The 14,320-nt window shown below is 37.9% G+C and overlaps 2 protein-coding genes across 2 annotated transcripts; one reads left to right on the top strand and one right to left on the bottom strand.

The window, feature by feature from the left end:
- Window positions 1-2,419: 2,419 nt before the first annotated feature.
- Window positions 2,420-3,768, top strand: GCK72_018332 (uncharacterized protein; the record flags this gene model as incomplete). Its single annotated transcript, XM_053732494.1, has 4 exons — window positions 2,420-2,509; window positions 2,564-3,128; window positions 3,185-3,321; window positions 3,577-3,768. 4 exons carry the CDS (start codon window positions 2,420-2,422, stop codon window positions 3,766-3,768), a joined length of 984 nt encoding a protein of 327 aa, XP_053581407.1.
- A 7,711-nt stretch (window positions 3,769-11,479) lies between these two features.
- GCK72_018333 (uncharacterized protein) lies at window positions 11,480-12,299 on the bottom strand (the record flags this gene model as incomplete). Its single annotated transcript, XM_003114211.2, has 2 exons — window positions 11,480-12,102; window positions 12,203-12,299. The coding sequence occupies 2 exons, from the start codon at window positions 12,297-12,299 to the stop codon at window positions 11,480-11,482; spliced, it is 720 nt and encodes a 239-aa protein (XP_003114259.1).
- Between the last annotated feature and the right edge of the window lie 2,021 nt (window positions 12,300-14,320).

Here is a 14,320-nt window from a genome sequence, read left to right on the forward strand (position 1 = left end):
CATAGGAACTCCTTCTTTACACATATAACTCTCCAAAACGAAATTCCGAACTCATCAGACTTTCATTAACAAATCAAGATACAAGTTCTTAACTCCTTCTTTCAGACGTAGTCCTTACAATTCCACTCTGAAGAACTTTAAGTCTTTCCCCACTTTGATTCTTCTCAGTATTTCAAAATCATTTGACCTCTAGTGACAGAGATCAGCACTCTTTTTTTTCAAATATTCTCGGATCTCTTTCTCTTCTTCATGTACTGCGATAAATTTCTGATAAAAAGTCAAAGTATACATGCGATCTTTGTTTTTAAAGAAAAAAGAGGAACCAGGAGAACTACATCAGCCAACCAAATTAGTCAGGGCTGTCAGAATTCTTTGCCCATCCCCGAATGTACCGTAATCTCACTAGTTTCGAATTCCCATGGGTCGCGGCTCCTTCAACTCTTTCCGGGCTCCGGCTCCCAGACACAACATACGAGAAGATAGGGCACATCAATTTGTGTAACTGGTCCTTCTTCTCCTTCTTCTTCTTCTTTTCATCCTTCTCTATTGAGGGTGGAGGGAAGAAAAGAGAAAGGATTGCTGTGTGTCGTCTATCTCTCCAACACACTCTACATGCCCTTTTGTTATTTCGCACTATTCCGCAGCGCCCAAAGGCCTCCCTCATCGGGCGGGCGCCCCCAGACTGAAAGGTCGACCTCTCTCTTGGTACATACTACTCAATTTTTTCCTTCCTCATTCATTCCTCCTTGTATTATTGCCCTTCTTCTTTTTTATGTAATCTGAATCTTAGTCAGATTTGCTTTTGATAATGACTCACTTGAACATAATGTAACATAACACCTGCGTGTGACACTGATGACGTGTCGACCGTGCACTTTCTGTATATCTTGTTATTTTTTCTTCTAATCTGATCTGGTCTTGATCATATTTTTTGCTTCCTTCTTTGATGATACCTTCTACGTGACAATTAATACAAAATTGAACAATAATAATAATAATTTGGTTGGAAAAGGAAGAAGAACTGTTAGCGAACGGTTAACGAGCACAAAACAATAAGATCGTGTGGACTATGGAGGAATTGTATTTTATAGTATGTACTCTGAATTCTAAGCAATAAAATTTAATTAAGTGGAATGGGCCCGCTCTCTCTTTCTCTCTAAAAAACCTTTTCCAATTGAGCACATCCTAGGAAAAAGTGCATCTCTAGTTAGTTTGCTCTCAATTCGTACTCAACTTTGCATAACCTTTTTAGAAATAGTTTCTAGTTACACATCATTAATTTCACTTACTTCATATTCTTCTCCTTCTTCATCTATTCCATAATCTTCTCCTCCTCTTTTGCACTATTCCGAGCATTCTCAATGCTCCTCCCCCCTTTCCGTCTTCTCCATCTTTTTTCCCTTTTTCCGAGAGCATAAATGGGCGGAGTCTCCTTCTGTGTCGAGATGCCAGGACGTCAGTCATTTCTTTTCTGCCACGACACTATTCTAAGTGTCTTTATTCCGAAAGACGTGAAGCTTATCAAATCATTTTGCACTTTAATTCAATGTCTTATCACAAGAAAAAGTGCAAATGACTCCTCCCTCACAGATTCCACTCTAAGTCTTTGTCTCGCCATCATAATATTTTTCATATATGGAAACTGAGATTCTCATTAATCATTCATCTCTTTGATTCTTCATCTTCACTATGAAATCTCTCTTGAAATCTCAAAAACCTTCTAGAATTTCAGTTAATTCTTTAGACCTTTTCCTCTCGTTATAGAACTCTTATCAGAGTAGCTTATCAGTTTAAAAGAGTAGTTCTTCTAAAGTGCAAAAGACTCCCCGATTCGCCCATTTCCAGTTTTCATCATTATACCATTCAAGTTCACACCGTCTCCTCTACGCCCTCATCTACTTCTCGGAACCAATTCGTCGGTTTGCGCTCGCGCACGTCTGTCTCTAAAGCACTTGTTGTTTTTCAATATGTGTGGTGTGCGTGGAGAAAAAAGTAAACCGGGAAAACAGAACGACAAAGCAAGGAGAAGAAGAGGCAAAATAGAATACGTGTGTTCTGTGTATTGTTTGAGTTCATCTAACACCCCGGAATTCTTTTTTATTTTGACCTTCTTTGAAATTTATATCTGAAACTTGAAAGACTCCGCCCCCATTTCTCTCTGACAAAGATGAGTCTCCATCTTCAGTTTCAGTGCGTTTGCGGGCGCCGCTGCCCGCCCCGACGGACTGCACTTTGTCTCCAGATTCGCCTGTCCTTTTTGTTTTCGACAATTTGTCATTTCGATTCATCCTCCATTTCTCTCCTTCTCATTTCTTTCTTCCCTATTCTTCAATTTTCTAAACGATTACGGGAAGTCAATTATATTGTAATAATTTTCAGAGACTTCTTCTTTCTCTTCAACATCCCCCAATACGAAGAAATGGACCAATTGGCGTCCCAGCTTGGAAGTGCTGAACTTCAGGCTCTCATTGCCGCATTGCCACACGATTTGACAATTAACCCAGCTACGGTAAGTACTTTTTAAGCTTTAAAATTACAAAAAGTCTAATTTATTTAATTTCAGAGTAAACAATCCTCCAGTTCGAGTAGTGATCTATCTGCTTCCAACTCATCTTCCTGTATCTTCCCTCCACTAAGTGATATGACTGCTCTTTCAATGCTTTCCTTAGGAGCCTATCCTGGTCTTTTCCCTGGATTTCCACTACTTTCCCTTCCATATTTGAGCCTTCCTCCAAATTCTACTATCGACTCTTTGGGTCTTATCAACTCTGCTATTTATCAACAACAAAAAGATGCTCAAGCTGCAATGTGTGCTCCATCAAACGCCCTGGCAGCTACACTTGCTGCTGACGGTCGTCCACGTGCATTCTCTAGTGCTGCCACGTTGCAACATGTGAAGGATCAAGAGAAACGTCGCAAACGTACCCGAAAGTGTGAACCAGCTCTCCCAATTACCACGAGCACTATCACTTGCTCCTCAAGCTCATCTCCTTCCTCGAGCTCCACGATGACTTCTGTACTTCGTACATTAGTAGAAGATGATGATGCTGAAGTACATCCAAACAAAGTTCGTCCGATTCAAGTCACCCCAGAAGAGGAAGAACAAGTTAGAAAAAAGACTGCTGAATGTAAGTTTTCGATACCTTCCGACAGTAAGAACACAACTGAACTAACTCTTTTTCAGTGCTCAAAGCCATGCCAAAGCAATCCCTCGAACCAGAAGTCAGCTCAAACGGTCCACTCCGTCGTTTGATTCGAGACGAAGATCTTCCAGATGAAGTCGGACCAGACTCTCCATTCCGTCACTATCCGAAGTATCAGGTACACAAGTTAGTAGTTTTCGATTCTTCATTTTTCTCTAGTCGTAATCGAAATATCTTCTATGAATGTTGTGTGAAAGTCAAGTATTTTTCTCGTTTTCAACTATCATTAAGTTCCATTCGAATCATATTCTAGAGTAAAAAAGAACTCGAAGTTTCCTGTCTAAGCACTTTTTTCGAACTTCAAAAATTATGCACACTTTTTCAGTCATTTTCAAAACTCAAAACTCATTGTCTAACTCTTGATTCATTTCAGCAGAAACCCCGTTCACAACTAGTCATGCTACAAGGAATCCAAGCAGCCGTCGCCTGTATGTGTATAGAAGCTTTTCAACTAAACGATAAAACTGATGAGGAGAAAAACGCTCTTCGTCAGAAACAACGAGGCCTGTCGCTGGACGATTTGGTCAAAGAGACGGTTCGCCAGGAACTCATAGCTGCTGAATAGATGAACGTTTAGCCATTTTATCAAACCTATCCACTTCTTTTTATTACTCTGAGATCACTCATATTTAAGAATACTTTAAATTTTATTATAAGGATAGGTTACAATCTCCCTCGCGTATGATAATCTCCTATAGCTATTGTTTCTTTTCTCTCACTATTTCGACTCAAGGATCAACTTTTGCGTGTGCATTTTTCTTCCCCGTTTCCTTTTTTTCCTCTTTTGACTTGAATTGTATTTGGATGGTTCGAAAGAGATTCTCTTATTTGTAACTGTAATTTTAACATTGTCATTTTTCCCAGAATTTTTTGTCTGAAAACGTTTGCTTTAAAACTAACAACTCCTGTATTCCTGTCAATTCATCTTCTGAATTCCCTAACTTTCTTATGCCCGATTTCAAAATTCCTGATGTTTTCTTTTCATTTCCCCATGCAATTTCATTTCCACAACGTCTCAACCCCAATTCTCACAACATGCCCAGCCTTTCAAAATTTGTGTTTTCATAAAAGTTTTCGTTTCAAACTGTTTTCAGTACCAAAGTGGCAAACAGAAGTGACAAATGAAGGACAGTGACGAATATGAATAAACATTCTGCAAATTGACAAAGTCCATCAAGTCTAGAGACCTTTTTGAAAAACAACGATACCGTATTCCTAAAGAGACATGTGACTTTTAGTTGCTTGAGTTGTTTACGACAAGTACATATCACCTCTTCTCTTCATCTTCTCTCAGTTTCCAGTTGACGTTTTGCACTTTTATTGATCTCTTACTTACAAGAAAATAATAAGACAAAATAAGAAAAACGAGAAGGAAGAAGTTGACCAGACACGAATAAATATATTTTTGAACTCATGTGAACGTTCACAACGATTTGTTATTTCTAATTTAGAACAAGAGATTTGAGAAGTGAAAAATAAAATATTATTCGGTGTAAGGAACTTGAAGTGAGAAAAGACTGTAGTTGCTCTCAGAAGCATCAACAACAAAAGTTATGTACATTGGTCTTCCTCAAGTACTTTCTCTGATTTTTCGAGTACCGGTTCGAGCAAACAATATGTTAAAAATAACTAATGTAACTAGATATTGGATAGTCAAAAACGTGTGATACACTCACTGCAACAGTATACGGAAACTTTCAGATTTTTGATCAGGAAGACTGAACTGATGATCGAATTGAAAATATAAGGTTTACCATTGATTGATCGTTGATTTGCTGGAGTTGTAATTTTTGATTTGGTGAACAGAAATAAATAAACAAAGATTTACGGAGAATTCTTTTTGAACGTTAGGAGACAATATTACAGCACTGAGTAAGCAATCAAACGAACAAAATATGTCTAGCACTCTGAATTTTCACAGATTCATTTTTGTACCCGCTGCTTTAGTTTTGGCTTTCTTCTGTTTTGTGACAAATTCTGAAAATTAGAGAGAGAAAGTTTTTTCTCTTTCTGATAATTATTGTAATCTGTACTGACAAATCTACAAAAACTTTTAATTAAGAAAGATTTATATTCCGAGATTATCCTCCCCAGCTTTGTACAAATTAGCTACAAATTGTTTTCTTATTCATATTTCACAACTATTCCAGAAGGTTTTCACAAGTACTCCGTTTCATAACTGTGCACTTTTTCCTATAAACAATTATTGATGAGTGGCAATTTCTACACAACTGTGAATTGATTACAGCCAATTTTGAAAGTTTTCCACTTCTTCTTCTTCTTGTTACATATTACTGCAGAAATTTTCAAGAAACTGTGATTAGGGGTGTTTCTTACATGTCGACCATCAACTCAATACAGCTTTCCTAAGATGTTGTCTTATATGTTCAAAAAAAAATTCTCCCAATCATCTCAATCACTTTTGTTTTCTACATATCAAAAATCCTTTGCAACAAACAAACTTTTTCAACCCGAACCACCGTAATCCTTGCTCTTCCGAACTGTTCAAGAGGCATGTTGTCGTTTTCAGTGCATCACAAATCCGCCTTGCCAAACTCTTTCTCTTTCTTCATCTCGAGGTCCCGTACATATATCTTGCGTGCAACATTTCCAGACGAATGATCTACGACTCTTGCCCTTTTTCTTCTTTCAATTTCTTTTATTTGGGAGGATGCCAACATTGCAACATTCAAAAAAAGCATAGTAGCAAAGAATGTCGTTTGCTATGAATGAAAATGTATGAACGGGTAAATAACGGTAAATGAATAAAAATTGTACTAATGTTGCACTTTTCCATTTTACTTTTGCCTGGTTGCTGGAGGTGTTTGTGTGATTATTTGTTTTTTTTTATGTGACATTGAAATGATAATGTTTTAGGGCGTGAAGAAAACAATGGTATATTGTAGACGAAGCTTGAAAATGAAAAATGGACAAGAGTGTGTTGTACACCGTTTACATATTTCTTGGAATACAAAAGCACGTCTGAAAAGTTAAACAAATATTAAGTTCTCCAGAATACATTCTAATTGTAGTAATTCTTCGTAGACTCGCCTTTCCAGTCTAGAAAAATACACACCCTGGTACAAATTTCAGCTGAAATTTTCTGTTTTTAATGAGGAGGATGGAGGGGTTTGAAGAAAGGTTGAATTGAATCAGTTAACTTATTTCAGAAACAGTTTATGATACAAAAATTAAATGTGAACTTGCTCTGAACTTAATGACAGCTTACCAAAAGATCTGTAAATATACAATACCCTATCTCTCACTATTAACTGGAAGATAACGAAAGTCATCAAAACGTGGTAAGGAAAATGAAACTTGATGAAATATTATTTTTCAAACCACATATTCAATTACCAATAAGAAATACTGCCGTGCTACTAGCTAGCGATAATGACAAAAAAATCACATCTCTCAAATCAGATTCGATTTTCGAAGTTAGAATATCCAAAGGTACACGATAAGCTGGATTGAAAAGTTTTCTGAAGGTTTCTCCAAACTCATATTTCTCTGAGATGGTTATCTTTCTTTGTTATCCAGGGCCCTCTTCACAATAAACATGAGTTCAAATAATTTACAGTAATCTTGAAAAGAACAAAGCCACACCCCATTTCTGACCTATCCGCCTCATATTTCAAATCCATCGTCTAGGAAGGAAAGGGACACAAAAATGGGAGGAGGGTACTTTTCTCATCCTTATTCACTCCATCATTGCGATTCGTTGTTTTTAGTGCACCACATGAGAAACGACAACACTAAGTGCTCCGATCTCAGGCCCCATAGTGCACCTCACTCGTCGCCTTCCTATGGATGCAATCGAACTATGGAGCTTAAAAAATCCCAAGAAGAAAAACCTTCTGTCTCTTTCTTTCTGAAAGCTTAGTTGTACTAGTTGTTTAACCGAGTTGCTTAGTTCTTTAACCGAGTTGTTGATGGAATTTTGTCAATAACCTACCCTCCAAAAGTATATGAAAAAGGCTGAAACGGAGGGCAAAGACTATTCTCGATGTGGCTGTACGTAGTACTGGCTGAATTGAAAATAAAAAGTGAACGGAAGACCCTTTTAGAGTATATCTGTAGTCACAAGGATTTTTGAAGTTCAATGGAACTGAACGTTTTCCGATCGCATTTTTGTTGTCTATTTTCAAAACAGAGAGGGCACGAAATTGAAGTGTCTTCTTAGGAAGACGCGACGTATTACATGAACTTTTAAAGTTTTCAGGCATTTGTGAAAAACATTTCAGGCAAATCACGTGAATTTACGTTTCTTACCAAAGCATGCCGCACACTGCAACACCTCTCAAACTGAGAACCATGAAACAGATCCCGAATAAAATTATGTATTTGAATAATACAGCTCGACTCTGAACTGGTTGGCAAAACAAGAAACTAGATAAAATATAGTCTTTTCAGCAAGACAACTTTCACGTCGAATCGGAAAAAATGAGTTTTCACATTCAACTTCTCACAAATAACCCACTTCCAAGATCCAAGGGGTTCTTTTGACAATTGATGTTTCTACCACATCACAATTAACCTATCCTGTAAACATTCCTCAAAGAACTTTCCGTATTTGCTGTAGTTTTCACAATTCCAGATTCGATTACTTCAAGCCCATATTTTGACAGAAATGGATTTCTTATCCTTTTTCTCATTGAGTACATACTTGCCCATTGTCTGAAAATAGAGCTGATATGACTATACATCTTGATGTACTTCTTAAACACGTGAGAAACAAAGGATTTACGGACAAGTAACCAGGTGACAGAGCATTAGGGAAAAGGTGGAAAGCACTTGTTGAAAGTCAATCAGACATGAAAAGTGCATCATACGGAACTAGAAATTTGAGACAAACGACTGCTTATTATTTTTCTTTTTAAAGAACAATATTTATCTGCAGTTTTAAAATGACAGATGTGGGGACACAGATGAGATTGGTTTTGATAACAAAAACTCAATTGTCAAGTCAGAAATTTAAGGAATTTCCCGGGAAAAAGATAGAAATGCTGAATTACTCGAGGTAGCATTCAAGCGAGGCTGAAATGAACAGCAACTCAGAATTCCGTAATATGTACACTGTCCAAATATTTTGAACCAGATTGTTTTGTTCTGATATTATTGGTTCATAGCAGAAACTTAAAATGTTAATTTGTTTGCCACTCTCACATAAAAACTGTTAATATAATTGAAGTCCATTCCGGGAACATTATCCAATTTCCTTTAAGCATTCCTGGAAATGTTTTTGCCTCGGTCACCCTCTCGAGCGAGTAGTTCTCATAGTTCCTTTTTCTCCTGAATATTCTGTAAACTCTTCACCAAATTTCTCTCGATCCCTTTCTATTTTCAATTGGTTGAGACTCGGATGTTTTCAAAAGTAATTTGTTTATTTCCTCAAGAGGGGATTCATATGAATGAATTTCCAACACCTAAATTCAAGGTTGCAGGAACCAAAATTACAAAAAAAGGGAAGATCAACAAGTTTTTCATGAAAGATCAAACCAGTCGAATGCCTTCCAAAACCATGTGCCTTCTTCCTTATTTTTGAAACCCTGCTTCCATTTTTTCCAAGAAAAGAATGTCCAAATCGGGTGATTGTGGAAGGAAGAAAAGAAATCAAATCCAATAGGTCACAATCGCAAGGTCTCTCTCTCTCTCTCTCTCTCTCTCTCTCTCTCTCTTTCTTCGGTTTTGAACCAATTAGCCATTCCATACATCCTCTCTCGTGTCACTAATTTAATTCGAATCATCACTCCAAAAACTGCAAAAACCGAATACAACTTTTCTCGAACCGGGATTAGTCGTTTTTCACTGCCACAGTGTAACCACGTCACAAGTTGGGATATACAGTAAGACGGCAACAATGAATAACAATCAATTCTTGTTGATTATGGTCACGGAGGTTACAGATATAAGTCCAATATCCTTACAAGTTCTGAAATAGTTTTGATAACGATATTGAATATAGAAAGGATCATCGAGTTCTGTTTCTGAAATTTCAGAGAGTTCGCCAGCGAAGAGTAAAATTATCAGTATTTAGAAGTATGATGTTTCCAGCTTTGAGCTGTGCTCGACTTGCAGCCGACTTGCAGCGACCAAAACCCCTTGCAGAGTTCCCAAAAATCCTTGCCCTCAGAAGCCAGGAGTATCAGAAAATCGTCTTGCTTCACAAAGATTGTCTAATTGAACTATGTAGTCTCTCCTCTCCAAAAAACACTTTCTTCATTGTTCACTTCTACAGTACTTTCATCTACATAAAAGCCAATTGCGTAATTTTTTGGTATTCGGAGAATTTCGAGGACATCAGCTGTGTAGCTGCTTTTCCTGCTGTCCGTCACTACTTTCACCTCTCTCGTTTTTCTCTATGGTACTTCAGAAACAGGTGACGGTGTTTTTCGACTTGATCTTGTGGTTTTGGAACGAACATTGAAACAACAACTCAGCGGATTTGAAAGGAAACAGACTGGAGAAAGTATGGAATGCTGTGTATTTTCTGGTCTTCTTGAGTTTTGTCATTGAAGTTTATGAAAAGCGGTGGAGACTAGAATTTGTTTCTCATAACTCACATCTGAGACCATTAGGATTTGAACTAATAACAATATCTTACCAGTATAAGATGCTGATTCAGATAGTATAAAAGGCGCCCAGAGTATCAAAAAAGCAGTCGATTACATCTAATTTATTTTAGCTCGAGCCTTTTGTTCATATTCTCAAAGCTATAAAACGGGATCCATATGTCCAACTGGCTGAACCCCTATCTTCAAACTGCAAAAATTGTAACACTTCTAATGTCAGATGTCAAGCTTTGTGTTCCCACACATACCTTTCCAATTATCTTACACAAACGTATTCCAACACGTTGGGCGTCAAATTCCTGCCAAATCATACAAACAGACGACCAAATTCACGTATTCTCCGTCTCAATCTGATTATCACACCTTCTTCAAACACTTTTTTCTATTAACATGACAGCCCGAAGTTCGTTCAAAAACTTTCTTTGGGTGTGGTCATTGAGGGGGGACAAAATAATGATAAGAAGGAACAAGGGAGGTATACGATTTTCGATTTGTTTGTTATTATCACAGATTTATATGATGATTAAGAAGGATGATCATGAATCTTCACGTATGGGAAACTTCCGAAAATTTGGGTACATGGCGTCGGTGTCAGTTTTTTTGGGTTCTTAAGATTCAACTTCGATTTTGATAGTTCAAAATATGATTATGAAACATCTGGTCACTGTTTTAATACTCAAACGTTCCTTCATAAATATGTACGCCGATTGATGCAGTCATGATTCCGGTAAGTTTCTGCGACCACAAGAACGTGGATATCTACTGCAAACGGTAAGAATGAATTGAAATTGAGCTAGATTCATAAGATTTTACCCATTCCACTTATCCATGCCGTCAGACTGAACACAAAGATCGTCTACCATTGTCGAGTGTTCGCTGATTCATTTCACATATCTTCCCTTATCTTTTTCTCTATTTTTATCACATCTCCAGTTAACTGGATAAGAAATAACCGGTAACTGTTTTCGGCGCCATTCTGACGGTTTCATAGACAGTGTGGAAGAAGACTTTGAACTCGGCGGACGTATTCTTCTTCTACTTTTTTCTTCTTCATCGTTCCGTCTTCTCTCTTTTTTCTTTTTTTATCCTTGGAGGTTGTTTTATCAATTAAGTGACGGTGACAACAGAAGGAGAGAAAAAAGATGGAATGCGGCTATGATCGATTTGATAACAACACATTCCTTCTCTCCTTCGACCATCCATTATCGGCATTCATTTTTTATATATCCTTTCCACGAAGAAGACGTCACAATAAAGAGATAATGTGTTTCTCTTGTTCAAATAGAGAATTGACTGGTCAAATGAGATTTATTGATTACGTTTTTCGGAATTGAAACCGATTGGAATCTCGAGATGAAAGAAGAGAAACTCATGAACCGAAAGAGTTTCGTTCGGACGGTCTTTGACCAAATTACTGTATTTAAGTGCTTTCAGATTGAAAATTTGAGGTTCAAATGATTTATTATATACAGAAATAATTAAATCAATTTTTAACAAATAAGTACATGAGACCATGGAAGTTATGAGAGAGGGAAATGGTGACCCGTTTCGAAACGATTTTTTGTTGATTTTCAGATTTTTGAGTTGAGTTGGGGAGAGTAGGGTGGGAAGAAATACGACCAGTTGAGATCCCTACCCTAATTGTAAAACTTTTGCGTGAGGATATATACAACAACATAACAAATAGTAAGCGTATCTAACTACCTAGGAGGAGAAGACGGATGTATCTACATTGGCTTTGTATCCGAATGTCTTCTTCATCTCTTGAACGAAAGAGTTGGCACAATCACAGCAGACAGAGCAGAGCATTCCCATTGGATATCCCTTGTTGTCAGTGCATCCATTCATTGGAACGAAGATTTGATTGCATGCTTTATCTTCAAGTGAAGCAGACATAGCAGCATAAGAACCGTCGTTTGGAATTGGTCCAGTGCATCCAAGCATTTGACAGGATGGTTGAGCAACGTTATCGAAGTTGGCTCCGGAAAGATAAGTGAGGGCTGGATTGGAAACTGGAGCAGAAGCGGCAGCCTCTCCAAAATAGTCAACGTCGGAGGAGTCAGTTGATTCAGAAGACTCAGCAACCTCATCGGTTCTTTGAGTGGATGGCTCCGCAGCAATGACAGCAGCATCGGAAGAATCAGACCCCATAAATCCACCAGTGAATTCTGGAGCGATTCCTTCTGGTTGTTGAAATTCTGGCTTCATTTTCTTTTGTCCTGGGAGTTTCTCGGATTTCTTTGGAGCCATTGTTTCAACTCCGTCGACATCAACGTTGGCGAAGTGTCCGTCTCCCATTGAGCCCAAGAAGAGGTCAAGGTCGAAATCTGAAAAGATTGAAAAGTAAGAAATAGGCTTCCAAATTGATGATTTCTAGTTAAACTGAATTTTCTTAGTGTTGAATGCAATTTGTTTTATAAAACTAACCGTCTGAAGATGCTGGTTTCTCTGTTGGCTTTTCCATTGGCTTAGAGACAGCAAGAGAAGCAAAGAAAGCAGTGATGATCAATAGGGAAAAGTTCATTTTTGTGTAAGGAATGTGAGTTCTAAAAATAGAATTCGAAGAAGAGGAGGAGGTGTTCAGTGTTTTCTGAGAGTACCGTGAGCGCACCTCGTCTCCTTAAATATCGTTGCGGTAGTCGTTGATCGCACGCTACCGCCCAGTCGATGTGTGGGCGGGGCTTAAAAATCTGGGGGTAAGAACATGGGCGGTGCGAAATGAGAAAAGATAGAGAGAAGGAGAGATCAGGGAAGGACAAAACAGAATCTCGTGAGATCATGCGATTAGGTTGATAATGTTTGTTTTAGGAGAAAAAAGTGGAGAGAAGACAGATACCGATATCCTTCTATTCGTGGTGGTCATCCCTTCTCTGATAACGGCTATGTGTAGAAGATAAAGAATGATTGAAAGTGAATGATCACACGTTCATAACGTCATTTTGAATTGGGGACATATGACATCGATAAGGGCTTCTCCTCTCTTTCTTTTTTATCGTTTGGAACTGTTTTTCTGGGTTTATAAACGGATTTTCACGTGAAGTCGCCTAATCACATTAGACGAATCGTATTCGTTCATGTGTTCTTATATTAAGAAGAACCGTTTTAGTCGTTTCGAATTTCCTTTCGAATGCTTTTGAGATAAAAATAAATCTGACGATTCATACGTATGGAATCTGAGTGTGTTATCCTTTATCCTGTAAACTTGTGACGTATTTCTGAGCTCGACGACATGGTTTTATCCTTTTCTGCGTCAACGTCTACACTGTTTTAGGAGTTTTGTTCGTCGTTCTGGATGTTTACCCGTATCCCGAAGCTTCTGGTTCTGCCTCAGTATTTCCAAGTCTGTTTACTTTCATCTCATTTCTTCAAGATGTGAAGTTATTCATCGGAGCAAGCCTGTCAAAAAGGTCGTGGGCCGATTCTATATCTCAGTTCCCAGCCATGGAAAATTTTCGCTTCTTCAGGCGACCTTGTAGAGGACCAAAAGATTAGTCGATGTACAAAAATTCAGCCCATTTGGTTAGTCCGCGGCCTCGGCGGCCCTAAAAGCCGAGGACCGCGGCTGGCCTTACGACAGCCTTGATCGGAGTGATAGTTTCGACAGAATTAGTTTTCAAATAAACACAATTGAAAGATGGGGTTTTCCAAGAAGCGCAAACATCTGAACATCTGAAAACATCCTAACAAAGTCTAACGAAAAACACAACTTCCAACTCAAACATCTTTCTTCAATTCTTCAATTCTTATTTTCAATTCTGAAGAAACCGTACACACCTTCTCGATCTCCAACCTTCTGGAATTTCAATATTTCGTTTAATGACCAGTTTCTATTCGATACCGCCACGTCTGTTCGAAAAGGACACCTAGACAACTAAATGGCATCGTCGGAATTCGGGTTAGACTTTCCCTAATCTCATTTTTAGATCAGCGACGTCTTGACCTGTCGAGAGTTTCGAAAACAACGACGACGTAATATGTACTTACTATTTTTCTCTTTTCTCTCTTTGAATTTATTGAAAATGGGAAACAAATTAGGTATAGATGGATCATTAAAACAATTGGAATAGACAAGACGTAGACATAACCGTAGATAAAGGATGTTGATAAGAAGTAGATGATGATGGCGCCAGTGAGGCACACGAAGGCAAACTGAACGGAGAAAGAGAGAAGAAGCCAAGAGATTCACGTAGAAATAGTCTTTGGTCCAACACAAAAAGGTTTGTTTTATCACGCATTGATTTCATGTTTTTTTCTGTTTTTTCTGCCTCTATATTTCACTTTTTGATATATTCTTTGACCCATGAGAACCTGTTTCCTTTCTGTCCAGTGTTCCCCAAAACTGCCAATCAAAGTAGAAAAATGGGAATTCGGAAGAAGGAATGTGAGACTTTAAACCTGGCAATTGGAATCTGAACCAAATTTCAAATTCCAATGAAATCAACACTTCTTTCACGATATTATTCTCTTTCGTTCTTTGGTTTTTCATTAAAGGAGGACTGAAGTCATATTTTTTTATTTCAGATTCTGATACTTCAGAAAATTCTA

This window comes from Caenorhabditis remanei, chromosome V (genome assembly GCF_010183535.1).
Source record: "Caenorhabditis remanei strain PX506 chromosome V, whole genome shotgun sequence".
In the NCBI taxonomy this organism is placed as follows: domain Eukaryota; kingdom Metazoa; phylum Nematoda; class Chromadorea; order Rhabditida; family Rhabditidae; genus Caenorhabditis; species Caenorhabditis remanei.